This window comes from Dermacentor silvarum, chromosome 2, assembly GCF_013339745.2.
Source record: "Dermacentor silvarum isolate Dsil-2018 chromosome 2, BIME_Dsil_1.4, whole genome shotgun sequence".
NCBI lineage: Eukaryota > Metazoa > Arthropoda > Arachnida > Ixodida > Ixodidae > Dermacentor > Dermacentor silvarum.
Window position 1 is genome coordinate 255,937,885 of NC_051155.1, and position 25,849 is coordinate 255,963,733.

The following is a 25,849-nucleotide window of genomic DNA, read 5'->3' on the forward strand; positions in this document are numbered from 1 at the left end:
CGGTGACCCCATATCGACAATCATTCGCAGCCTGCGGCCCTCCCACGTAAAAAGATGCTCAATTGGCTGCACCATGTTCTTGCTGGCCGAATTGTGCGCGACGAGAGCATGCAACACCTTCATTTTCGCATTCCGTTCCTTCGACAGCAAATGTTCCTGGTGTGTGTGTGTAGGCTCCTTTGCAAGCTGTTGCGATATGCCCTCTTTTGCCACATTGGTGGCAGACAGAACTGCAATGTCAGCACGATGCCGTTCCATGGGCCCCTTTTCATCTGTTGCACGAAAGACTTGGGGGCTTGTAATTCTTCCTCCAGTGTCTTCCTTGCTGTTGTTGGTGCACCCTGTTGACAACGCCCCTCTCAGCCCGTGCGTAATAATCCCGCATGCCACGAGAGTCTTCATTCGCTTTTTCAGAAGCTCAGGCGAATTCTTCGGCTTCTTCGCGGGACAACTTCTTACGGGCCAGTAAGCACCGGCGCGTTTCTTCGTATCGGATCCCGCAAACGATGTGGTCCCGCAGCATACGGTCCAGCGTCGCTCCGAAGTTACAATCTGCGGCCAGTCTTCTTAGTTCCGCAAGGTATTCCCGGGCGCTTTCGTGCTCTTCCTTTCTTCGCATAAGGAAGGAATAGCTTGCTGCTATTTCGTTTGAGGGTTGCAATGTTCCTCCAGGCATTTTACAACGTCGTCATAAGTCAGGGCGTTGATAGAGACCGTCGGCTGGTGCCCTTGCAAGACCCGGACGACACTGTCGCTCAACGATGACACCAGCAGGGCACGACGTTTTCCAGGATCTGTTATTTCATTACCTTCAAAGTAGGCTTCTAGCCGGACACTGTACATGCTCCAGGTGCTCGCAGCATCGTCGAAAGCCGGCGGTCGCGATGCCATTCCAACGGTTTCAGTGACGAAGTGCGTCCAACCAGTATCCCATCCTCGTCGCCACTGTAGTAACTGTAGGAAGTGTGGAAAGCATGACAACTGGTTGTGCGAACAAGAATGAACGTTTATTCAAAAGGCTGTAGTGGTTTTATACCCGCGCCAAGCGACTGGAGCATGCGCAATTACAAGGCGTCAAGGCACGTGCTGTGATCGACGCTCGTCGGCGCGTGGCACTGGCGGCCTACGATACCGCAGTCTGCGAGTGGTTTCATTGGCTAACACTCCCAGGGTTAGTTCTAGTAGTAAAACATAAATACCCCAGAAAGTATATGGGAAAACGGCACTGCGGTAGCTCAATTGGTAAGTGCATCGCACGCATAATGCGAAGACGTTGGGTCGTCCCCCACCTGCGGCAAGTAGTTTTTTTAAATGCGAAGCATTTCTTGGCGAATATCTGCTACATTGACATTATCTATCTATCTATCTATCTATCTATCTATCTATCTATCTATCTATCTATCTATCTATCTATCTATCTATCTATCTATCTATCTATCTATCTAGCCGCCTAAGTCTTTGTGCTCTCATGGTCGTTTCGTTAACTTAGTATGTACCAAAATTGGTATGCTATGGCAAGATTATAGGACGAACATGACTTATATGTCATGACATGCATGTCATGTAGGTCATGAAACAGCCGCCTATGTCTTGGTGCTCTCATGGTCGTTTTGTTAACTTGGTAGGTACCAAATTTGGCATAGTATTACAAGAGTGTATGACGAACATATATGATAGGTCATGTCATGACATGCGTGTCATGTAGGTCATGACAATAACCCAGCGAAAAAAATCAACTCTCAAAAGCAACTGAAATGGGTTGTCACGTGGGCACTAAGCACAAGAAACACTAAAGGATGATGGTAGAAGTCATGGTAATGACCATGACTCAGCAAGAACGTCAATGACTCCGCGAAAAAGAAGATTAACACTCAAAAACCACTGAAATAGGTTCGGACGTGGGTATTAAGTGAAGGAAACACTAAAGGCTGATGGTCGAAGTCATAGTCATGAGCATGACTCAGCAAAAACGTCAATGACTCAACGAAACAGATTAATAATAACAAATCACTGAAATTGGTTCGGACGTGGGCAGTAAGTGAAGGAAACATTAAATGATTGTGGTAGAAGTCATAGTCATGATCATAACTCAGGAAAAATGAGAATGACTCAGCGAAAGAAGATTAACACTAAATAAAATGGAATGGGTTCGGATGTGGTACTAAGTGAAGGAAACGGCTAAAGGTTGATGGTCGAAGTCATAGTCATGAGCATGACTAAGGCTTTCACCTAAAGGTATATTAGGTGTAGCTAAAGGGACTCTTGAGGACTCAGGACCTGTGTCATGACATACGTGTCATGACGGTCATGAAAGAGCCGCCTAGGTATTGGTGATGTCATGGTCGTTTCGTTGACTTGGTAGGTTCCCCGCACACTGCTTCGCATAACATCGATTCCCACATGGCATGGGATTTGCCGGCTTTCTTTTTTTCATCCATTTGCATTTCTATTAATTTATCAGCTCTTCAATTCACTTAGCAAGTACAAGTAATTTCCTCCATGTTGTCCTTGGTGTCGTTGTTTGTTGGCTAATAAGTTATTTTATGTTTTTTTAAACACCGAATACAATAAAGGTCGTGCTAATAAGCCAATACAAAACAATCAACGGCAATGCTATTGTTTGAGATTACAACCTGAGCTCCGGTGGACTATTTCCCTCGCTAGATGCATTAGCAACTTTAGAGACACATACCGTATCCCCGATTTTTAACATGATTTTCTGTGTAGTAAGAGCAAAGCCTGTGTGACGAGGATATTAAAATGGTGTGTCACATGCCTGTAACGATGCCAGCATTGTTGATGAGCACGTCGAGGCGCGACTCCGTCTTCAGTATGTCATCGCAAAAGTCGTTCACGGATTTGAACGACGCAAGGTCGAGCTGCTTGACCACGACCAACTGCCCCGTGGCGTCGAAAATCTCCTGGGCGGCACGTTTGGCCCTGTCGATGTTTCGGCAGGCGATGATGACGCGCGCCTTTCTCGTTGCCAGGTCCATAGCTGTGGCCTTGCCGATGCCTGTTGATACGGGAAGAAGGTTCACACAATATGCAAGGGAGGGATGTGGCTGTCTATGCAAGAGAACACTTTGAGAAGTGAGAGTGAATATTTTCGCTTGGTACACTTGCCGTTTTTTTTTCTGTAAACATAGGGATAGAATTATATAGGAGTCACCAGTGAAACTAAACATGTAATTGCGGTCACGCAGGGTGACCCACGGCAAATCTGTTTCTTTCGCGTATTCCCAGATATATGCCACCTCTCAATGCGCTACAATGCGCCAGAAATAAAGCGCGCTATTCAAATGTCGCAAGCATAAAACGTTGCCACTTACATTTACTTATCTTGCTCAATGCAGCCAGCTACCCCTTAAAACGCCCCTGCAACAACACTTAGAAAGAAAGTGTGGGGAAAATAGGCTCAATTATTGTGCTCCAAGAAAACGTTTTTTAATGTGTCTTGCGTTACGGCGTTAGAAGTACTGAAATTATGCCGCAGCCACGTGTCCCCTTCTTTCCGCCGTTCCTTGAGCGCTGAGCTGCACGCCCAAGAGGAACAATGCCCGCCACGCTCTGCACACGATAGCGCCGAGCAGACGGCCTCGAGTTTGTACAGTAATCTGGAAGGCCTTTCTTGCTGTAAGGTACATGTAGTAGAATAATATCATTTGAGTCAGCTGTTGACGGACATATCTTGCCTAGCGACTGTGCTTACCAGGTTCAAAAATTGTTTCAGAGCCGCTTTTACCCTGACGTATACACCAGCATGATCATATCATATGCACAACTATATTCTAACTAGCTATACCTCCTGGACTGGTGGTTTCAAATATTCACAGCTGAATTGTAGGGGCTCAAAGATGCTGTAGCAAGCTTCCTCTAGCTATAAAGGAACAATAAATATAAAACGAAGTTGATCTGCATCACCCTTCTGGAATAGCTTTAAAACAAAAGGAGGCTCGGTAACCCCCCGCCCCCAAAAAGAAAAAGAAAAACGCATGAACTAAAGACGGGTGGTGATGCCATTTCGAAACTCCGTTGCCAGCCAGCCGTGACGTCATCCATTTTCACAGCATCTGCTCAGGTCTAGTCAAAGAAGATAAGCTACATTTTATTCCAAAGGAGTAAAGGAGTGAAATAACCAAATTTCGAGAACTTTCCCAGCGCCACAGTGGCATAAATACGTGAAAATACATTGAAATGCATGACATCATGCTGATGTACCGGCGCTGAAGATCTGGCGCGACATAGAATAAAAGAGGAAGTTTGACCCTCATTTTCGCAAACATCTAGATCCATCATTGTGGTCACCTTTAAAATACGCCCTATTAGACGGAAAGCACTGGTTCCACGTCTTCGTTGCTGGAACCACCCTCTTCTCCTGTCAAGCGCTTCAGCAGGGGTGTCGTTTTCTCTTGAATTGTCGTCACATCCCCGAACTGCCGCCCCCGGAGTTTGCATTTTGGAACACAACTCACAATGACTGTTGACGTTAAGGCAATTAGCACTAACGCCATGTCGGCACCGCGTCATGTATCAGCCGTGTATGCAGCCTAGCACCTCTCTTGCACTGTGATGATAATAATTTATTGGCATACTCTTCGAAACGGGGCAGTGACAAATAGTCACCTAACCTGCTTGATTTATTCAGGTATACTATACATGTTCTTTATCTGTCTAGCATTTTCTCTATGTCTCCTCAGTGTTTTCTCTCTTCCATAAAACCTCTACGTATATCTTCCTGGTACCTATGCCCGTAACTGATTCGGTCCGATCAATCGCTTCCCTGTTTTTTTTTCGCCAATACTCTAAATGTATCTTGCTTATCTCTACTACTGATCGGCTAATGCATTCATCCGCTTTGAATCACACCGCTTCTGTGAGGTGGACGCCACCTACGGCTCTTGCTGAATTGTCTCCGGATTTTCGCTGCAGCATACACATGCCGAATCTTGTTCCGGATATTCGCTCCGGTATGTTTTGGTTCCTAGGTAACCAGCTCGGGCCTCAAATATAGCAATGCACTGCCCTCCATGTCATTGCACATATTTTCCCTTCTAATTTCTTTCTTACCATTCTTGTAATCCCTTACATCCAATTTACTGCCTCTGTTTCTCTCACTTTCTTTTTGATGACTCCTGGTTGTCTATTTACAGTTTAGATTATCCTGTACTTGGTTGCCAACTTCCTTGACCTCTTCCTCCATCCTGTGTCCACGTTTTTCATGTAGAGATACTTGTGCACTTTAGCCGCCCATTCATTTTCATCCATGTTCCTGAGCCTTTCTTCAAAACTAGTTTTGCTCTGTGCGTCTCTGATTTCAAAAGGCGCCCAACCCATGTCACCCTGCACTGCCTCATTTGTGGTTTTACCATGGGCTCCCAAAGCCAACCGACCTACTGATCTTTGGTTAACTTCCAACCCCGACAAGATATCCGATTTTAAGCATAGAATGGTATTTGCGAACGTTAGCGCTGGCACCATTACTCCTTTCCAGATTCCACGCAACACCTCATACTTATTGTGTGCCCACAGTGCTCTGTGTTTCATTATTGCTGCATTCCGCTTCCCCTTTATTTTCAGATTATCTTGGTGGTTGCTTGAGTAATTCTTTCCTTCGTTTATGTGTACGCCGAGGTACTTATATTGCTTCACTATGGGTATTACTTGCAGTTGAATTGACACCACGAAGTTACTCGTCTCTTCATTAAAGATCATAATTCCTGATTTCTCTGTGTTAAACTTAAGGCCTAGATTTGTCGCTGCGTTTCCACAGATATTCGCAAGTATCTGTAAATCTTTTTTATTGTCCGCTAGTAGCACAATGCCGTCTGCGTACATCAGTCCAGGGACCTTCTGTTGCACCATTTGTTCATTACGCATGTAGGAAAAATCAAAACCTAATTGGCTGTTTTCTAGTCGTCTTTCTATATCCTTAACGTAAAGCGTGAACAACAGTGGTGACAGAGGACATCCTGGCTTCAATCCTTGGTGAATTTCCACCATTCATTACCTTTTCGACCTTCCATATATATAACTTGTACTTGGTTGTCTCTATATATCTCCCTCAGCAGCTCCACGAAATCGTCATCTATGCCTTCGTTCTTAAGAATATCCCATAACAATTCCCTGTCTACGCTCTCATAAGCTCCTTTAATATCTAGAAATGCTATCGAGAAAGGTATTTTCTGAGCTACTGAAATCTCTATGCACTGAGTTAGTACAAACATATTATAATCTAAGCGTCTGCCTGGCCTGAACTCATTCTGTAGTTCCCCCAGTACATCGTTTTTCCGCACCCACTCGACAGTTCTAATTTTATGCTTGAATTGTCATTCCATATATCACCGACGTTACTGTAAGTGGCCCGTACAAGCTCGTCTTATCCTTATTTCATTTGTCTTTGTAGATGAGGTTCATCTTGCTTTCACGCCATCCAACGGGAATTTTTTTGTGCTAATCATTTGCTCTATGGCATTAGTCAGTAGTGCCTTGCTCTTTTGACCTAAGTTTTTAATTACGCTGTATTGGGATTTCATCGGGCCCTGCTGCCGTGTTATTAGGGACAATTTCTGCTTTTTTACAATAAACTCTTTCTATGCTAAATTTTGATCTCTCAGGCATCTCTGCTGTTGCTGGATCTGTTGTCTGAACTACGCTTTTTCTCGTGCCGAAGTTATCCCTAATAACGTCTGTGATGTACCGCATCGCATCATCTCCTTCGTAGATGTTACCGTCTTCATCCCTTATAGCCGTTTATGAGTATTTAGTTGGAGCTCCGAGTGTTTTTATATGGTTCCAGAATCTTTTTGGGGCGCCTTTGTCTCTTTTGTGAATGTTAAGCACCCAACGTTCACTTGCGCATTTAATTTTCTCTTGCACGAGCTCACTCGCCACCCTTTTCTTTTCTCGGTATCTATTCCATCTAAGGAGCACCTCTTCTTCGTGTAATCCCAACTTTTTGGCTTCTGGATGAGCCCTACATGCCTCTTTACGCTCTTCTATTGCTTGCTTTATTTCCTTGTTCAACCCCTTACGTGGTTTCCTCTTTACAATCCAACAACTGTTTTGCCGTATCTGCCTTATTTCATGCTGCATAATGTACACCAGTTCCTTATATTCCCAGACTGCTGTAGGAAATAACTTAATTTTCTTCTCTGTTTTTTGCAATCTCTGTTATTTGCTCTTCATTCATTTTTAAAACTTCTGAGGCTACTGGTTCGTGTTCTGCGTTCGTATATCTCTCCCAAACTTTAATGCTAAACGTCTATGATCGCTACCCAGGCTATTTTTTCCATTTTCGTCTATTATCATTTGGTCTAGTTGTGCGTAGACCATTTCTGAGACTAAGGCATAGTCGATACATGACTGCCTGTTTCCGCATTGCAACGTTACCTGTCCATGACACTTATTCTCCTTGTTAACTACTATAAGGTTCTGTTCATCACACAGATCCAGCGCAAGAGAGCCGTTGTAATCAGTATATCCGTCTAAATCGTCCATGTGCGCGTTCATATCTCCAATCAATAACACCTGGCCCGATTTATGGAACTCATTAATATCGCAATCAACCAGTTCCTTGTTTTCTTTTTTCGCTGCTATCACTACCTGTCCATAGGTAAGCTACGTCTTTGTGCCTTGCCATGTGCCACGTCTCCGTCGTGTCTCCATCTAGCGGCGCACCCGCGAAGTCCACATTCGTGTCTGTCTCCAGGTGTCTCGTGTTTCAGTTCAGCTGTTCAAGCTGGTCTTAGCTATATGAACGAACAAGCTGAATTGAATATTATTGAATTGAGCTTGGGTGTTTGACGTAATAGTCGTTAAAGTGTTTAACGTAATAGTTCAGCGGAGACCCGCTAGGTGGAGAGAAGTAAATAAAGGGAAAATGAGACATCCAGCCAAATGTAGCAATTGCTACAAAGGAAACCCATACGGGTTCCTCGAAAGAAAAGCGTCACAGTTGAAGAAAAATTCGTCCTGGTCCCGGACTCGAACCCGGCACCACCGCCTTTCCGGGGTAGCCGCTCTACTATCTGAGCTAACCAGGCGGCTAGCAGATGGCAGGGATAAGTTGAATTTGTCGACAACTGAAAACAAAGGATGACGTGTGCTCGATTCCGCCCAGCACAGGAGATATGTCATGGGTTTTTCCCCCCACTTCATTGAAGAGCGACATACAGAGGTCAGATGGATAGACATGTACGCAAAGTGGCTGAAGTAGGCTAGGAAGGCTGTTCGTGTCAAAAAAGTCGCCGAGGGCTAAATCCGGCTAGTAATGAAGCTGCTTCAGCACAGTGACAGAATTGCTTGCCAAAAATTCACGCACAATCAGAGCAGAGTGCGCAAGGCATTATCGTGATGCAAAATCCAGTGCCCCTCTTTCGATAAATTTTATCGCACGCAGAGGACCTCTACGCAGAAAGCTGCATTGACAATTCGACCTTCAGGCACAAATTTGTGACACACAACAGCCTGTCAGTCATACGAATGGTCGATTATTTTTTTATTATTGCGATAACAATTATATGGACACTCCAAGCGGATTTCTGCCGTTGTCGTCGCCGTCGTAGTGAGGTTCCGTATAAAGTCCAAGGGCGATAAAATCGTCGCCGCACGCCGTATGCTGTATGTTCGAGTGAAAGCGCGCGTCCTTCGCGCGCTTTCGCGGAGAGCGAACACACGGCGGAGAACAAACGCGACCGTCGCGCGAAAGGCGGTGGGGAATGGGAGGGGGTGGACGTCGTGCTGCGGCACCAACGGTGCAAGGGGGACTGACGACTCAGTATCACACGCGAAAGGAGTTAAGCGGGAAAGCAGCGCGGGAGGGAGGGGGTGCGGCTTCTACTCTGCCCGCAACTGCGTACTTGTACTTTGCGCGGCTGCGGGCGGTCGCCCGCACCCTATCTTAAAAGCGATTTGCAGACAGCTCATAGCTTTGTATACGCTCTGCTTTCGCCACTCAGCTTCTGTTGAAACGATAGACCACACGAACCTTCGATCGCTGTTGCTGCGCGCTTGCTCACGCCAGCGTTTTAACAGCGGTTGTCTGCGGTCGTCGAGTGGGATCTATTCATGCTTGTTTGTGCACGCTGACACCATGCTTGTTAATTCAGTTAGTAAGCGAATATATCCAAGTTTATACAGCCGATAAAACTATTCTTACTCCGTATAGCTCCCTACTAATTTGCTATCGCAATTGATGCTTCGGCTTTCGGGCGAAACTGCGTTTTTTTATGAACGATTAATCATTCATCATTTTATCCTTTAATCGATTAATCGCTTTTGAATGAGCAGGGTTTTTCATCAATTAATCAATTAATCAAAATTTTTGTCGGGCAACTTAAAACGGTTGAAACACAGTTACTATCTACTTTTCTAGGACCCTATTTTAATGTTTTAGAGGTGGAACCAATTTAGAAATACAAGTGCATAAAGTTTAATCTTTAATTTGTTAAAGACTAAATGGAGTTGGCCCTAGTGGCCTTTGAAAATATAAACATTATATGCTGTAAAACAGCAGTTAGAGCAGCATTAAACAAGACAAATGACACTAGTGAATCCCTGTACAATACAGTTAAACAAGAAATAAGAAAATGGCAGAAGTGAAAGGTGAAGTTCAACTAAAATGTGCGAGGAATTTCAATATGCCCAGGGCAAAAGAATGTTACTGGAGTGAGGCGGAAGTCAACACGTCTGACGCTGGACATCAAAGGCCATCAAATTCGTCGTGCAACTAGTGTTCGTTTCCTGGGCGTCACCATAGACAGCGAGCTACTGTGGCGACGCGTGGTTGAAAGTGTTGTGGCTGCATCAGTGCAAAGACTCAACGCACTTCGTCGCTTGGCAGGTCTACGTTGGTGAAACAATTCAATGTCCATACACTGAACGCTGCACTGGTAACAAGCCGCATTCTCTATCAGCTGCTGCTCATATCCCCATCACCGAGTCAATTCAATAGCTTGGAGGCAAGGAACTTCGCTTGGCGATGTGCACCTCCTCGGGCAGCTTCATATAAGAAGGTTACTAATGAAGCAGTCTCTCGCGCTCCGCGTTTTGGTATCTCAGGCCTTGCTGACGCCGCTATTAAAGGGACACTAAAGAGAAACCGGAAGTTGGGCTTAAATGGTAGATTATCCTTTCACGATCACAGCCATACCATTCTTACTGCAAACAGATGTTTAATAAGCGAGAAAATAGCGAAAAACTGAAGAATAGGTGCTGACGCCCCTTCGAAATTCCCGCACTACGTGATGTGACGTCGGAGATTACAAACGCAGGCCGGTCGCGATTGGTCGAGAGCGATTTATCGCTGTTAATAAAATGCAAAATGAAATTCGCCTTAAACGTACATAAACAGCATTTTCCAACTTTTTAAACCGTTTCAAGCGAGGAAGTACAAGTTTAGCACAAAATTAAATAAATAAGAAAAAATGGCATGGCGAAACATGCGGCCGTGATAGTTTCGTAGTTTCGTTTTTGGTCAATGCATCGTCGCGCGCGCTTGTTCCGCTCTACGGTGTTTGGTTGCGTGTTGCGTGGCTCGAAAAACGTTGACTTCGCGGGAAACAGCCAGAAAATGCCTCGTGTGTGTAGTGTTGAGGGCTGTATAAATGGCCCAAGGCGCTTGATCAGGGGCAGCGGCAGTGTTGACTCGATTGTGTCGTTTCATGTGGCGTCGCTCGGAGAGCCCCGGCTCCCCGGCGTTCGCAATGGCTCAGTGCTCTGCCGATGATAAAACGGCAAAAGAGCCGGAGAAACCGATGGTGTGCTCTCTGCATTTCTCGCCCTCGGATTATGTGTATAATCTTGCCCTCGGGAAGTATCTTGGCGTGCCCCAGAGGCCAGTCCTTTCTCGAGCAGCTGTTCCCTCAATGCGACCTTCATCAAACCTCCTACCGGTGGGGCTGCAGCAGCAAACTGGCGGCTCGGTGAGTGCTGAATGTCATTAAATAAAGCCACGAAATAACCATACCGAGTACGTGCACAACTTTCTACGCTTGTTCTGTCGGGAACATCGTCGCCTGGCGGACCGGACGCTTCGCCTCCCATCGACGAAAACGAAGCTCTGCATTCCGCCGGCGCGGCCGGCGGTTCACCGCCATCGCACGCGGAAACACCTACCGCTCGAGCACAGAGGATCATTTCGCGCTCCGTTTCACTGAATATCGCTGAAATGCAGTCCTGCTTTCCTGGCGAGCGCTTCGTTGCAAGGTTCAGCGGCAGCTACGGTATCCATCGCGGCGAACGCAAACGCAGCGACCATGCATGCAGCCATGATTCATCCAGCCCAGCGCCTCGGCCGTTTACGCAAGCGGTGACGTATCATGGCGCATTCTGATTCGCTGAGAGCAATGCAATCTGTGACGACACTGCTTCAGCGCCAAATCTGGGGTGAGAGAAATTGAGGAAGAGATATTTGGTCTTTGTTTACGAATTTCTCCGCTAATAACTCATATTTTTGCACCCAACAAAAACTGCATGCATTCCTGAAGGTCCCTCTTTTATTCCAGCTCAACTTCCTGTTTCTCTTTAGTGTCCCTTTAAGGCTGGGCGAGTCCCCCGCAGGCACGGCGCTTCTCCGGCGGCTAACAACAAGAACTCGCGCCCATTACCATGCGGCGCTGAACACCTTCCGATTTTTTAGGATTGGAATGGCTTAAATTGAGTCGCCTCAACCCGCCATGGTCTTTTTGGGATATTACCTGCAGCCTCAGTGTACCCCGGCTACTGGCGAAACGCACGATTCCAACTGCCGAAGCTAAGTTCCTTGTGCTGGGCCACTTGAGCACAGCGTATCAAAGCCACCGACAAGCGTACACAGACGGGTCGGTCTGTGCACAAACAGATATCTGTGCAGCGGCATTCTGCATACCCTCCCTTGATGTATCATGGTCTGGCCGCCTGGATCGCGCAGTTTCGTCTACAACAGTACAAAGCGCCGCAATTACCGCGGCTTTGCGAAAACTACGGGCCTATTTTGCACGAGATATCGTGGCCTACCTCGTGGCCTACCTCGAGAGAAGTTTACGAGGTAATCTCTAGCACTGATCAAAGATCTAAGCAGCAAGGAATTTAACTTAAAATTTCAATGGATCCAATCCCGCATAGGAATTGAAGGAAACGAGAAAGCTGACGTTCTTGCACGCTTACATGCGCCAAGCATTTTTCACAACTGTATAGATGCAATCCGTAATCACTTTAGGGCGATCCACAAGGCTCAACTTATTCGCGAGGAAGCGACGCTGTTGTGCTGCATCAGAACCGACGCCGCATACACCCAGGCTTCGTCATTCAAGACTGGACGTTGCGCTTCCCCGTTCTATGCCTTCTGTGGTGATATCGGCGACATTTCATTTGACTATGCCCCCAGTTCGACACAGAAAGAAACGCGTTAGTCGAGAGCCGGCAAAATAGATGTCTTTCGCGCAGGACGTCTGAAGACGTCGTTTTCCCCAGAGGCAGTCAGGAAGAGATTGTCTTCCTTTGAGACACGGGGCTCATCGACACCTAATGACACACCCCTGATCTCAACTCATAGGAGGCTCGGGCGGCACAATTTCCGGCTATGTATGCCAGGCTAACTCCGCCTGCTGCAGTACCACCATTCCCAAAACCATGGTTTAGGATTTTTAGCCATGTGCTCTTTTCTACAGAGCGAATGAATGTCAATTGGCTGGGATGTTCGGGTAAAACCAACACCTTCTTTGAATGGCCACACAAATAGCAGGCGAGACTAGACACTCGGAAGCTACAGATTTCCTGGAATGGACATCAACTCCATCGATATGCCAAATGCGTGTCGGGTGGCGGGGTTGTGTGTGCGGTGTGGGTGAAGACAGGGTGGAGGCATGGGTGGGGTCATTGGCTCGGCATCACTCGGGACTCGGAAACACAGTCGACAGTCGCTCTAACGACAGTCACTGCTCGTGCTCTGCCATTCTAGTACGATTTCAAAATTTTCCCGCAACTCCTGTCAAACTCTAGAAAATGTTTAATCGAACATGTCTAATCGATTAAGTCAATTGAATGAAAGGTGGACATCGATGAAGGCTAATCATTTTGCGGGGTACTTTTAATCGAGTAATCGCTAATTGATATTACCAACTCTAGTCCGTCAAAAAATGTGATAAATATGGATGATTATTGCTTTGTTCTTTCATGCTCTTCTTTTTTTTTCAGTTTTGGTCCCTCTATCTATTTCCACTCCTTGCTCTGTGACTTCAGCTCGATGTCGTATTCGTAAATCCACGTTTCGACGTTGGTGGTGACCCTATGCAAGAATTAGTCTCTCTTTCTGAAGCTTTCCAATCAATGCAACATCATTTTCATCGCAATGTTTCCTCAGGAGACTGTTAGTTCCGACACCATCTTCGCGCGAGCTTTATCATTTACAAATTTTAGTCAAAATCCTTTAAACGGATAAACTACTTTCTCAAACCAAGTGCTTCCGGTATCAGTCTAAGAGTCATTAGAATTTCCAACCGAGAAAAAAAATAAAGAAATAGAACGCACACAATCGATGTTTTCATATTCGCACGAGGTCCTTGCGTATTCACGGCCTTCTCGGAAACGCTTGAGCCACTTGAACACAGTTCTTCCCTCCAGGAAATCCTTGACCTGGGTGCTATGCAGCATGTCATCAATTTCTGCACCATTGTTGCCCAATTCACGAAGCATTTGATATTGATTCTTTGTTCGTTGATCTCCATTTTGACAAATAATGAAAACAGATTGCACAGAAAGTGCACGCATAAATATATGTCTGGCCATACAGCAGCCCGGCGCGTATGTTTGAAGTCAACCTTTCGAGTGGAAAGGGTGCGACGCCGCTACGGCCTCTCCCACTCTTTTGCTGCATGAACGTTTGGATCAGATCTCGCGCTACCGACTGACACATTACCTCAACTTTATTAATACAGACAGCTTAAAATGTAATTATGGGGTTTTGCGTACTAAAACCACGTTCTCATTATGAGGCAGGCTGTAGTGGGGAACTCCGGAGTAACTTGGACCACCTGGGGTTCTTTAACGTGCACCTAAATATATGTACACCGGTGTTTTCGCATTTCGCCTCCAACGAAATGCGGCCACCGTGGCCGGGATTCGATGCCGCGACCTCGTGCTTAGCAGCCCGACACCATAGCCACTATAGGCAACCACGGCGGGTGACAAGCAGCTTACAAAGTAATGACAGCACAGAAATGTTACCGAGAGAGTGAAAAAAAAAACGTACTATGCCTTTAGCCCCGTTCTTAGCCCTGTTTGCTATCGAATAAACGTTTGTTTGCTCTTTTAGACCGGCTGCAAATATTAAGGGAAAAAGAGGAGAGAGGGAAAGTGCCCACGCTGCATCACGCACAATGGCAGCACGAGAAACGGAATGTTCTATGGTGTACCAGCCTCTGAGTGCACATTTCCTGTGGTTTTCCGGAGACTGCGGCGTATGGCCCTTGTGCTGCCCCAATCCCCTGAATCTCTCTATTCCAATGGCAGTGCCTCAGGTTTCGATTGTGACTGGCTTGACCTTCGTGATTTCTGGCTGCTTAGCGGTCCTTTCTTCAATTATCAGTTACATTTCCCACTTTAGATAATATTAGACGCTACATGTGATGTCTTCAGGCAGGATTGGACGGCAACGGCAGCAGAGACTGCTACATTTGAAAGAAGTAAATCACGTAGTAGAAAATGATATGTGGTCGTTAAATTATAGCGCACGCACTCGAAGATAAACAAATAGAAAATTTTCAAATAAAAATTAAAGCGACATATTAACAGCTTCATAGATCTACAGCGAACATATAGGAATATGAAAATCTACAGCTTTATAGTAGAGGGACACCTGTTTGCTTTAATGCGTTACGGAAATTTTATACTTTGGGATTATTTCTTATCGTAAAAACTCCACGGAAATATGTCAGTATCCTTGGTCACTCAGTCACTAGGATAAAATATTGTCTTTTAAATGCAAATACGTTCAAATCAGTTAGTTTTCGCACGAAAGCACATCTGCACTTCGCATGTACGATGGAGAGAGCCCAAGCTGAAGCTTCGAATTGACAGGAAGTATGAACAAAAGCGTCAGGGAATTTGCATCAACCAAAACGTCAAGTATTCAAAGAGAATAATACCGGCATTGCTCCTTTCTGGCAGCACTACGGAAATATTGGCTGCGCCGTGTGCCGCATTTTCTTCTACTGCGAAGCTTTCCTCTCCGACTGTTTCCTTCGTAGCTTTTTGCGACACTTCGGTGGATGAGAATATTTTCCTTCTCCAGAGAGCAAGCGGAACCAAGTTAGAGCTTGCTATAGGTTTGACGCTTCTACTAAACTTGAATACCTCACAAGGAAATCGTCACAGTTGAAAAGATATTCGTTCCGTATCGAACCCGACATCACGTGTTTGCTAGGGCGCTCGCTCTGGCAATTGTACCATATATCAGGACAAGGTGGCCAGTGAGCAGGCAAACTGGAAGCGACGCGACAATTAACTGTACAAGTGAGTTCAGAGGAAATATGGGAGGTGCATTTGCAGGAAGACATTGGATGCCGACTTTCTCGCAGCTTAGATACGCAGCCTCAAATCGCCCAGTACAATGCACGCGAACGAGTTCGACCACTGCGAGGTTGGTTATTATAGACTTCAAAGCAGCACCCACTCAATATCGAAACTTTTGATTGGCGTCGGGGTAACCAACCTTTCACTTGTGGTGCTACATTGATGAGAAAAAGTTGTCGCAGTTTCACCCGAATGGCGAAGCATCAATTGCGATAGCAAACTTGTAGAGAGCTATACGGAGTAATGATAGTAGCTTTATCAGCTGTATAAACTTGGACATGCAGCAGCACCGGCAACACGCAGAACTGTTGTCGACGCCGTCGGCGTTTTGCCCGCGTTCGCCCAAAACGCGTGCGGCGTTGGTGACTGTTGCCGGAGCCTCTGGGGGCGGCGGCTCGAAGGTTTTCGACGACATCAGAATGGGACACTCGTCGAGCAGCGTCGGAAGTCTTTACCACCTTCTCGCCTCGCAACGTTTTTATATAAATAGGCACTTGGAGCCGCAGCTAAACGTCGCCTCCCTTCCCTCCCCCCTCCCCCACGGCCTTTCGCGCGTCGGAAGAAGGCGCGTTTGCTCTAAATATATGGTGATTGTAAAGGAGGAAAGAGTCGCCTACTTCTGCAGCCCTTAAGGGAGCACGGCGCAGAACACGCGTTTGTTCTCCGCCGTGGGTTCACTCCCCGTGAAAGCGCGCGTCCCTCGCTCCCTTTCACTGGCACGTACAGCGTTCGGCGCGCAGCGACGATTTAATCTCCATTGACGTCATACGGAACCTCACGGCGACGGCGACGACGATGGCGACGCCTACGGCAGAAATCAGCTTTGGAGTGTCCATATAATTGCTATCGCAATAAAAAAAGAAGAAGAAAGAAAAAAGCCTCGGTGGTGCACATACAACGGTATATGCGGTCTCACCTGCGTTGGCACCCGTGACGATGACAGTCTTGCCCTCCATGCTTGCCTTCGAACGGCACACGCCTTTGCGTACGAACAGAGCGAGCACGCACAGCGTGCCCACTTCGAGCAGGAACAGCGCCTCGCGCACGGTGCGCCACACCAGGCCGAGCACCTTCCGGTGGCCGGGCGTCGGCAGCGCTTCGGGAGCGTCTTCAATGGTGGCTCCCATTTTGAAGGGTGCCTAAATCTTCATTACCAGCTGCCGACCCTTCATGCTGATGCGCTGGAATGATTGCCACAACAGTGGGTTCTTTTTTTTTTTCAACCCGTCACCCTGAATGTCTTTTTTATTCTTTTTTTTTTTTTTGAAGAGTCTAACAATAATGGCGTCCATTGCACGACGCAGGCCTCTTCCAGCGATTTCCAGCTGTCACGCGACCTCCACTCCCTCTGATTCTCTAGCGTTGTGTTTTCTCTCCTTGGCACCCATTCTCAGCATGTATCCCTCATCTGCATTACATGACCCGCTTCCTCCAAGTCTCAACTAGACTATTAGCTTACCGCGTTTGCTGTCATGTAGTGCCATATATTCCTGTCAACGGTCATTTCATAGCCCGATTTTGAAAATTTTGTTGATTATCCTCCAAACTTACCAGGCCATTTGGCCTGTGCTAACAAATATACGCAGGACCAATGCCCTTGCATGTGTATACTTTCCCTTTCAATAATAACCTGCGAGTACCTTCTATGTGAGCTTCAACTCATTTCTATTAGTCTCATGATCTTGTGTGACCTAGATAAACATTCTTTGCCTGAATATGCTCATTGCCAGTAACCAACACACGCTTCCTCGACAGCAGGCTTTTGAGCATCACATTAATTTTAATTAATATTGGAAACAACCCTTTCAGCCGCACGTCATAAGCTGGAAGTACCCACCAGCGCTACTGACAGGAGAATGTCATATGAAAACTGCAGGTTGGTGCGATATTGCCCATTAATACTGATATCTCGTACTTCCTGATCCAACATTTAGAATACTTTTTGCTAGCATGTAGTGAATAGCGGAGATCTTGTATGGCTTGCCTGACCCCATTCTCTAGTTATCGTTTTAAGTTTAATTTCTTTAAGTTTTAATTAGGATGATAGTAACTGCAGAATGCATGTAGATAATTGCTATCATACTAACGTCTTCTTCGTCTATGCATTGATTACGCAATATATTAATCAGCGACTGCAAACTTCTACAAGTCAACCGCTCTTCCAAACTTGTGAACTTCGTATAAAGGGATCTTTATTTATTTCGCTGACCTATTGGTCACGTGAAAACGACATAAATGTCGCTTGTAGTTGAGTATGCTTGGCTTTATAATTATATTTTCCTATCATAAAGCAATCGCTTCATAGACGGGGCAAGAAGAAATATGCTACGAAATTGTGCGTGTGAGCGTGTGCGAGCTTTTATGATCGCGCACGCAGCGCATGATTGAAGAAAAGAAGCTAGTGGCCGATGTCAACAGATCCAGAGCAAACACAAATGAAATAACCCATACCGATCATAATTCAAAGTTAATTGCGTGATAATGCGTGCGCAGCGGCCAGCTTTGCACAATTCAAATATTTGTGCCAATCAAAGGCCGAAAGAAGGGCGAAAGATGCGGCAGCGAATACTTACCCCGACAGAGACCCGCTGGCGTTGTGCTCTCGCTCTCTTTTACTCCAGGTTGAGCAGTTCTCGCACCGTCACGTTGGACCGCGAGCCCGCTATACACTAGAATGACGTCAGAATCATGCCATCATTGTGACAGTTGCAGAATCTGCTTCCACGTAAAAAAACCCAGCGGTGGGAGCACCAAGAGCTGCCAAAGTTAAGCGCAGCCAGCCCGCTTCACTCGAGCTTTATCGGACGAAACTGAGGCGCGCCCTTGTTTCTTCTTCTTCTCTCGCCGCAAGTGCACAAAAGGTGGTGGCCATGACGGGAAAGGAAGAGACCGCGCGAAAGAGTAGCGCTACAGGGTGTCACTCTCCGCGGCACACGCAAAATCCACGCGGTGGACCGGTTCCTCACGGTCGTGCAATCACGTGACGTCACCAAAACCAAGCATTGTTCCCCACATACCACATGCTGCTAACGCGCAGTAGACAAGTGCCGGCGTAATAAACTTATTCGGTCCCCCCTCCCCTCTTGCTGGGGGCAAAGAGACGTCGACGAAATTGACTTTCCCGCGGTTGACGTCAAGGGCGCAAACAATAAAGGGTGTGCTGCCAAGAAAGAATAAAGGCGGCTACTTTGCACCAAGTTTATCGCGGAAGGACAAAAGACAATGACGCTAATTTAAACCCGGTCCCATAGAAAAAAAAAAACACTATATTTTTAATGACTGCTGCTCTCCATAAACATATGCATGCATGTTTAACATTGCAGCAATATGTCGGTGCCGAAATTGATATTGGTACTGACATTATGTTCTCAATCATTCCTTATAGAGAAGAAAGGCAAATTGTGACACGTATGTGAATAATGCGCGCTTCCGAGGAAATAGCAAAGCTTCTGGAGTGCTCAAAACTACATGTGAACTCATAAGAAGGCGCCATTGTTTCCTTTATAATGCAGAAATAAAGCATAATTTCGCAATCACGTTTTGATTTTAAAGTGACGTGCCGCGTTCTCCAGTATACTTTCTAAATTAGGGTGCCGAAAATCTCGTAAACTCACCTCATTTATCGCGTATTTCCTTTTCTTGCACCATGTGGTTCATTGTAATGAAACGTCTCGCTCGTATACCTGTGAATAAAAGGTCGATGAGAGCCAAAGCGACATAACGGCGCACTAATAACAAAAGAACTTTGGAATTGAACGAATGCGTGCTCGAACGCGTGCTCTGATATTTCGCACCTTCGACATCCGTCTTGGTGATTTCCAAATAGAATCACGGGTGTTCCTATATTGTTGTTCAGGAAAGCATCAATTCAAAGCTTCTAACCATTATGAGCCCACGAGAAGGCCTGTCTGTAAAGCCAGCCAGCCAGCTTGCATGTCCTGTGCGCATTTAATGCTAGTGAAGCGGAATATAAATGCGTAAACAATTCGTTCATTAACGCTGGCGAGGTCTGTAATACCGACATTAATTAAGGAACACTGGCTATACTCAAGGGAATTGCTTTTAAACATTTCGTTTGTTTTTATTTTAACGAAACTAGTGACAAACCGAATTTGACTTAGATTCTGTGAAGCACAGACTCTTTCTTAATACGAAGTATTCTTTGGCTCATTCCAGGCACATTGCGAATGGCATAGGCGCCTGTCAGGTCTATTTTTTTTTAACAGCGGAGTTGTTTAAGCCAGCCGTAATTTTTGGTGCGTAGCAAGAAACTACCAAGGAAGAAAAGAAAGTAAATTTTCTTGCCGCGGCAGGATACGAGCTCGCGTGCCCAATGTCCCAAGGCGAGCGTCGTAACCACTAGGCTATACAGCCACGCCTGCAGAGCATACATTTATGCGAACCATATGAGTGGGTTCGAGTGTCGTCGTCTTCGTGCACAGATGGCGCGTTCGTACGCTCGTGCTCTGCGAGGTGAAGAGGTTTTGCGCGCTATGTGAGCGAGAGAGAGACGCTATCACGGAGCGGGTCTCCTGGAACGCGGTGTCGGCATTGGAACGCGGAATCGGTGTGGCGAGCTGCGCTCTGCAACGCGCAGTGACGGCCGTAAGTCCGAGATGCGCGAAAAGAAATGATCATTATCATTAGTAATAAGTTGAAAAGTTCGCACGCACTTCCGGAAAATGCTGGGCTATGATCGCCCAGCTTCGCTGTTTCAAGTGTTGCGCGGCCGAGTGCAAGGTTAATTTAAAAGAAAATTTGAAGGACAGACGATGGGGGATCGAACCTCTGAGGCCGAGCGTAGCAGCTTGATGCTCTAACCGTTAGGCCACGGTCGCTTTTTTCCGCTTTATTACCAGAGTGAGCAACACAAGCACAGTAAAGGTGCCTCTTTAGGCCACGATCGCTTTTTATTGCGATAGCAATTATATGGACACTCCAAGCGGATTTCTGCCGTCGGCGTCATCGTCGCCGTCGCCGTGAAGTTCCGTATAGGCGATGAAATCCAACGGCGATGAAATCGTAGCCGCGCGTCGTATGCTGTATGTGCGCGAGGAACGCGTGCTTTCACGGGGAGGGAACGCACGGCGGAGAGCAAACGCGACTTCTTCCGTCGCGGGAAAGGCCGGGGGGGACGGAGGGAGGGAGGGGAGGCATCGTTTAGCTGCGGCACCAAATGCGTATTTAGCCGCCCCCAGAGGCACCGGCAACAGTCACCAACGCCGCACGCGTTCAGTGCGAACGCGGGCAAAACGCCGACGGCGTCAACAACAGTTCTGCGCGTTGCTGCTGCTGCTATATGTCCAAGCTTATACAGCTGATAAAACTACTATTATTGCGATAGCAATTATATGGACACTCCAAAGCAGATTTCTGCCGTCGGCGTCGCCGTCGCCGTCGCCGTCGCCGTCACCGTCGCCGTGAGGTTCCGTATGACGTCAATGGAGATGAAATCGTCGCCGCGCGCCGCCGAACGCTGTATGTGCGAGTGAAAGGGCGCGAGGGACGCGCGCTTTCACGGGGAGTGAACGCACGGCGGAGAACAAACGCGCGTTCTGTGCCGTGCTCCCTTAAGGGCTGCAGAAGTAGGCGTCTCTTTCCTCCTTTACAATCACCATATATGTAGAGCAAACGCGCCTTCTTCTGACGCACGAAAGGCCGCGGGGGGGGGGGGGGGGGGCAGGGAAGGGAGGCGACGTTTAGCTGCTGCACCAAGTGCCTATTTATATCAGAGGCTCCGGCAACAGTCACCAACGCCGCACGCATATTGTGCGAACGCGGACAAAACGCAGACGGCGTCGACAACAGTGCTGTGTGTTGCCGGTGCTGCTGCATGTCCAAGTTTGTACAGCGGATAAAACTACTATCCTTACTCCGTATAGCTCTCTACTAAGTTGCTATCGCATTTGATGCTTCGCCTTTCGGGTGAAACTGCGACAACTTTTCTTACTCCATATAGATCTCTACTAATTTGCTAGCGCAATTGATGCTTCGCCTTTAGGGTGAAACTGCGACACTTTTCCCCCTTTATTACGAGAGTGAACAACACTAGCACATCAAAAGGTACCTCTTTAGGCCATGACTGTTTTATTGCGATAGCAATTATATGGATACTCCAATGCAGATTTCTGCCGTCGCCGTGAGGTTCCGTATGACGTCAACGGCGATGAAATCGTCGCCGCGCTCCGGAAGCTGTATGTGCGACTGAAAGGGCACGAGGGACGCTCGCTTTCACGGGGAGCGAACGCACGTCGGAGAGCAAACGCGCGTTCTGCGCCGTGCTCCTTGACGGGCGGTAAGTGGTTCTTGAGGGAAAGGGAAAGGTTGGCGCTATCTTCTGCAGCCCTTGAGGGAGCACGGCTCAGCGACGGGCTGCAGAATTAAGCGTCTCTTTCCTCCTTTCCATATATACAGAGATATAGATAAGTGGTTCTTGAGGGAAAGGGAAAGGTTGACGCTATCTTCTGCAGCCCTTGAGGGAGCACGGCTCAGCGCCAAACAGAGCAAACGCAACACCCTCTAGAAAAATATGAAGGCCTTAGTTCTTTTCCCTTTCCACTCGCGCTACGTCAGCAGATGGGGCGGACGCATGAGGCGGCGAGCGCGTTTTGCGGTTTTGCCCGTCGCCGCGACACGACGCATCCGCGCGTCCGGATCGCGCTGGTGCGCGTTGATCGCGCGTCTCCAGAAACTCATTCCCCGGCGCGTATGTACAGTCCTACATCTCTTCGCTGTTCAGTCGGACGTGTTTTCCTCGCTGTGAAAAGAATCCCGCCGCGATGCCGTGCAAATGCTGTGTACCTCGATGCCGCGGAAACTACACGGGGGACACGTAGGTGCACGTCTTCAAGTTCCCGAGAGATCAAGCTCTAAGGGACGCTTGGATTCGCGCTGTGCCACGGGAAAACCTCACGGTCACCGAACATTCCAGGGTAAGTTTTTTTATTTAGGTGTTAGTTAATTGAAAGAATATAAACGTACACGTGTAAGTGGCTCATGAGCCGCATGTTTGTGTGACCTGTAGCCGTCGGTTTGCTGATTGGAGCGTATTTTTTTTTCTAGGTATGTGAACTTCATTTCATGGACGAGGACATTATTCGAGACGCGACGCATACAGATCAAGCAACTGGCCGCATAATGACAGTGCCGCTATCTCATGTGCGCCTTCGCCCAGACGCTGTAGCGTCGAAGTTCCCGAATCATTCGAGCTACTTGTCCAGAAAGACCGCGAGGAGGGAAGATCCTGACTCCAAGCGCGCGCGAATAGAGAATGCAGCCCTTCAGAAAGCCATCGCTGAATCCAACGAGGCATTTATCAGAGCACGCGAGGAGGATAAAGTCAACAGTGTGAGCGAACTTGCCAACCACTTAAGGAGCCAAGGGATGAAGTTCTGGGATGTTATCGAAAGAAATGAAAGGCTTCTTCTCATTCACATTGTCGACGATGAAGCACCGTGGTTGAAATACTCTGTTTGCGTGAAAGGAGATTTGAGCGTGACACTACACGTTATGAAAACGGCCGTAAAAAAGCTCGGTGCAAATCTCTGGGTTCCCGAAATCGCTAACAGTAAAAGGGGTATGGTGGAACTCCTGGAAGGCATCGAGAAGTGGGACTGTGACCTGATGTCCAACTCAGTCGCCGAAATTTGCGAGGCTGTTTGTTTACTGCTTGATCAGCTTTGCACGTCCCAAGCAGAAGATGACGCCAACTGTATTCAATTTCTGAAAGAGCAAGTCACCTTGCACCTATCGAAAAAACAGCGCAGGCGCTACTCTGCTGATTTCATGATGTTTTGCTGTATTGTTTTCACTATATCGCCCCATGCATACGCGTTCATACGTAGCCATGGAAGCATCACCTTGCCGCATCCTATGACGATAAGATCAGTGTGCTCGTCTTATGGTATGAGTCCTCAACAAGAGCATCAGAGTGAAACATTCCTCAGCTACATGACAACAAGAATTTCTGACCTGAAAGATGACCAGCGCTTTGTCACAGTTATGGTTGATGAAATACATATAAAACCTTACTTTGACTACAAAGGAGGCAATATTACCGGCGCTGCAATTAATAGAAATGAAGCTGCTAACTGTGCGCTCGTTTTCATGCTGCGCAGCGTGACGTGTAAATTAAAAGAAGTTGCGCACATCGTGCCGGTGCACCGAGTAGAGGCGGAGTTCCTGCAAAAGACGCTTAAAGACGTGATTTGTGGGCTGGAAAAGATTGGGTACCGGGTTATGTGCGTCGTCAGCGACAACAACTCTGTGAACAGAAAAGCGATGTCACTTTTCGAATCACCTCCGTGTAACAGAATTGTGTACCAACATCCATCAGACCCTTCAAGGCCGCTGTTCTTCGTTATAGACCCAGTGCACATTCTAAAATGCATACGAAATAACTGGATCAATCAGAAGAATGACCAAATTTGTTTCTACTTCCCGGAGATCCAAGGAGACACACCAGAATCAGAGCGAATGCAAACAGCGTCATTTGCAACAATCAGGGACCTTCACAGCAAAGAGTGTGACCAGCTGTTGAAATATGGCTATGGGCTGTCAAGAAAAGCCCTCTACCCTTCGAGTCTTGAAAGGCAGGACGTAAAGCTTGCTTTACAAATCTTCAATGACTATTTACCAGAGGCGTTACGTGCTCTTGGAGCAAAGCACAACCTATTCTCTTTCGAGGCAACGGCTACATTCGTCGAGATCATACTCAAGTGGTGGAAAATTGTAAACGTCAAAACTCCATGGAAGGGAGAAAGGCTTAGAGATCACTTCCAACAACCAGTGCTTTCCATTGATAACGATCCAAAAATTGACTTCTTGCACATGTTTCTGAAGTGGCTGGATCAGTGGAAGAACAAAGGTTTTCACAACGGTACTCTGACAAAGGAGACTCACGCTGCTCTCGAACACACCACCTATGCGCTTGTTGAGCTCGCTAGGTACAGCTTCGAAGAGCTTGGAATGTCATATGTCCTTTTTGGGAAGATTCAGACAGACTGCCTTGAAGATCGGTTTGGAAAGTATAGGCAGCTGGCAGGTGCGCAATATCACATCTCCATCAGGCAGATATATGAAGTCGAAAACAAGCTGCGCCTGCAGAGCACCTTGCCTACAGTTTCCCCTGACCAGCACTGGGAATGTGTCCGAAAGCAAGTCGAGGCATTGCTTCCCAGCAGCAACGTTGTTGTTACCAGCCAGGCTCTTACGAAGATGCAGGACGTCGTCCCAGTCCTCGTCTACGTTGCAGGTTATGCAGTATACGGGACCCTTAAAAAGTTGAAGTGCGAGCAATGCAGGGACTCGTTGACCGTGGACAAGAAGATCACAGTCTCTGCCACAAACGAACATTATGGTCTTGTGAAGCAGCTGGACCGAGGAGGTTTAGTTTATCCATCAATGTTTGCACTTAACGCAGTTGCTCATAGCTACGTTGTAGTAGAGCAGCTCGCTACAGAGCCAGCACTGCTTATGATGCCTGAACAACGCCAGGTGGTAACGAAAATGACGCTACAATTGCTGGCTAGTGAAGAGCAGTCCGACTTCGATACGTGTGAGAATGGCCACACAGTTGAATTAGTGCTTAAACACATCCTGCGGTGCAGCACCAACATTCTGCTAAAGAACTTTTGCAGGAAGCTGAACGACAAACTTCTCGACGCTGCGGATAAATAAAAAAAAAGGAAAGCCACAACTCTCGAGGCCAAATAACTGCATGCATTGCTTCTAATATAAAGCCAGCACAAAAAGAAACTGGGCTTCGTAAATAAATGTTTTGCTGCTACAGTTTTCTGGCGTTCTATTCTTTTTTAAATACATGCATGCTTGTTCTTGCAGAAAAAAAATGTTTCCGCGCAATGCACCTGCGAGACAACCTCTCTTGAACAGCGTTCCATATCTTTTTTTTTCAATCCGCCCCATTGTGTGACGTCACGCGAAGAGAGCTAAGGCCTTCATATTTTTCTAGAGGGTGTTGGCAAACGCAACTTTTCCCTTCGTGCGAAAGAATGTGGGGGGACGGGAGGCGGGGAGGGGAGGCGGCGTTTAGCTGCGGCACCAAATACGTATTTATATAAAAACGCCGCGCGCGTTCAGTGCGAACGCGGGCAAAACGCTGACGGCATCGACAACAGTTCTGCGCGTTGCTGGTGCTGCTGCATGTCCAAGTTTATACCGCTGATAAAACTATTATCCTTACTCCGTATAGCTCTCTACTAATTTGCTATCGCAGTTGGTGCTTCGCCTTTCGGGTGAAACTGCGACACCATTTTCTTTCCTTTATTACCAAAGTGAA

At 47.1% G+C, this 25,849-nt stretch overlaps 2 protein-coding genes across 4 annotated transcripts in view; one reads left to right on the forward strand and one right to left on the reverse strand.

Annotated features, from left to right (window-relative positions):
* Positions 1–18,544, reverse strand: part of LOC119443173 (retinol dehydrogenase 12) — a 74,815-nt gene extending 56,271 nt beyond the window's left edge. Inside the window, exons 1-3 of one of the 3 annotated variants that reach the window (XM_049662627.1) lie at positions 18,126–18,544; positions 16,469–16,733; positions 2,777–3,016 (exon numbers count right to left, since the gene is read on the reverse strand). In XM_049662627.1, the coding sequence (XP_049518584.1) occupies positions 2,777–3,016; positions 16,469–16,679 (451 nt within the window). In that variant the 5' untranslated portion in view covers positions 16,680–16,733; positions 18,126–18,544. The remainder of the gene's footprint in view (positions 1–2,776; positions 3,017–16,468; positions 16,734–18,125) is intronic. The other 2 variants (XM_037708337.2, XM_049662628.1) reach the window with 2 other exon arrangements.
* Positions 18,545–22,573: 4,029 nt separating this feature from the next.
* Positions 22,574–25,230, forward strand: LOC119440807 (uncharacterized). Its single transcript, XM_037705683.2, has one exon. It carries the CDS (start codon positions 22,633–22,635, stop codon positions 25,228–25,230), a length of 2,598 nt encoding a protein of 865 aa, XP_037561611.2. The 5' UTR covers positions 22,574–22,632.
* The last annotated feature ends 619 nt before the right edge of the window (positions 25,231–25,849 follow it).

Excerpts from the sequence above, each read along its gene's own strand:
- LOC119440807 (XM_037705683.2), top strand. The coding sequence starts at position 22,633 with ATGGACGAGGACATTATTCGAGACGCGACGCATACAGATCAAGCAACT.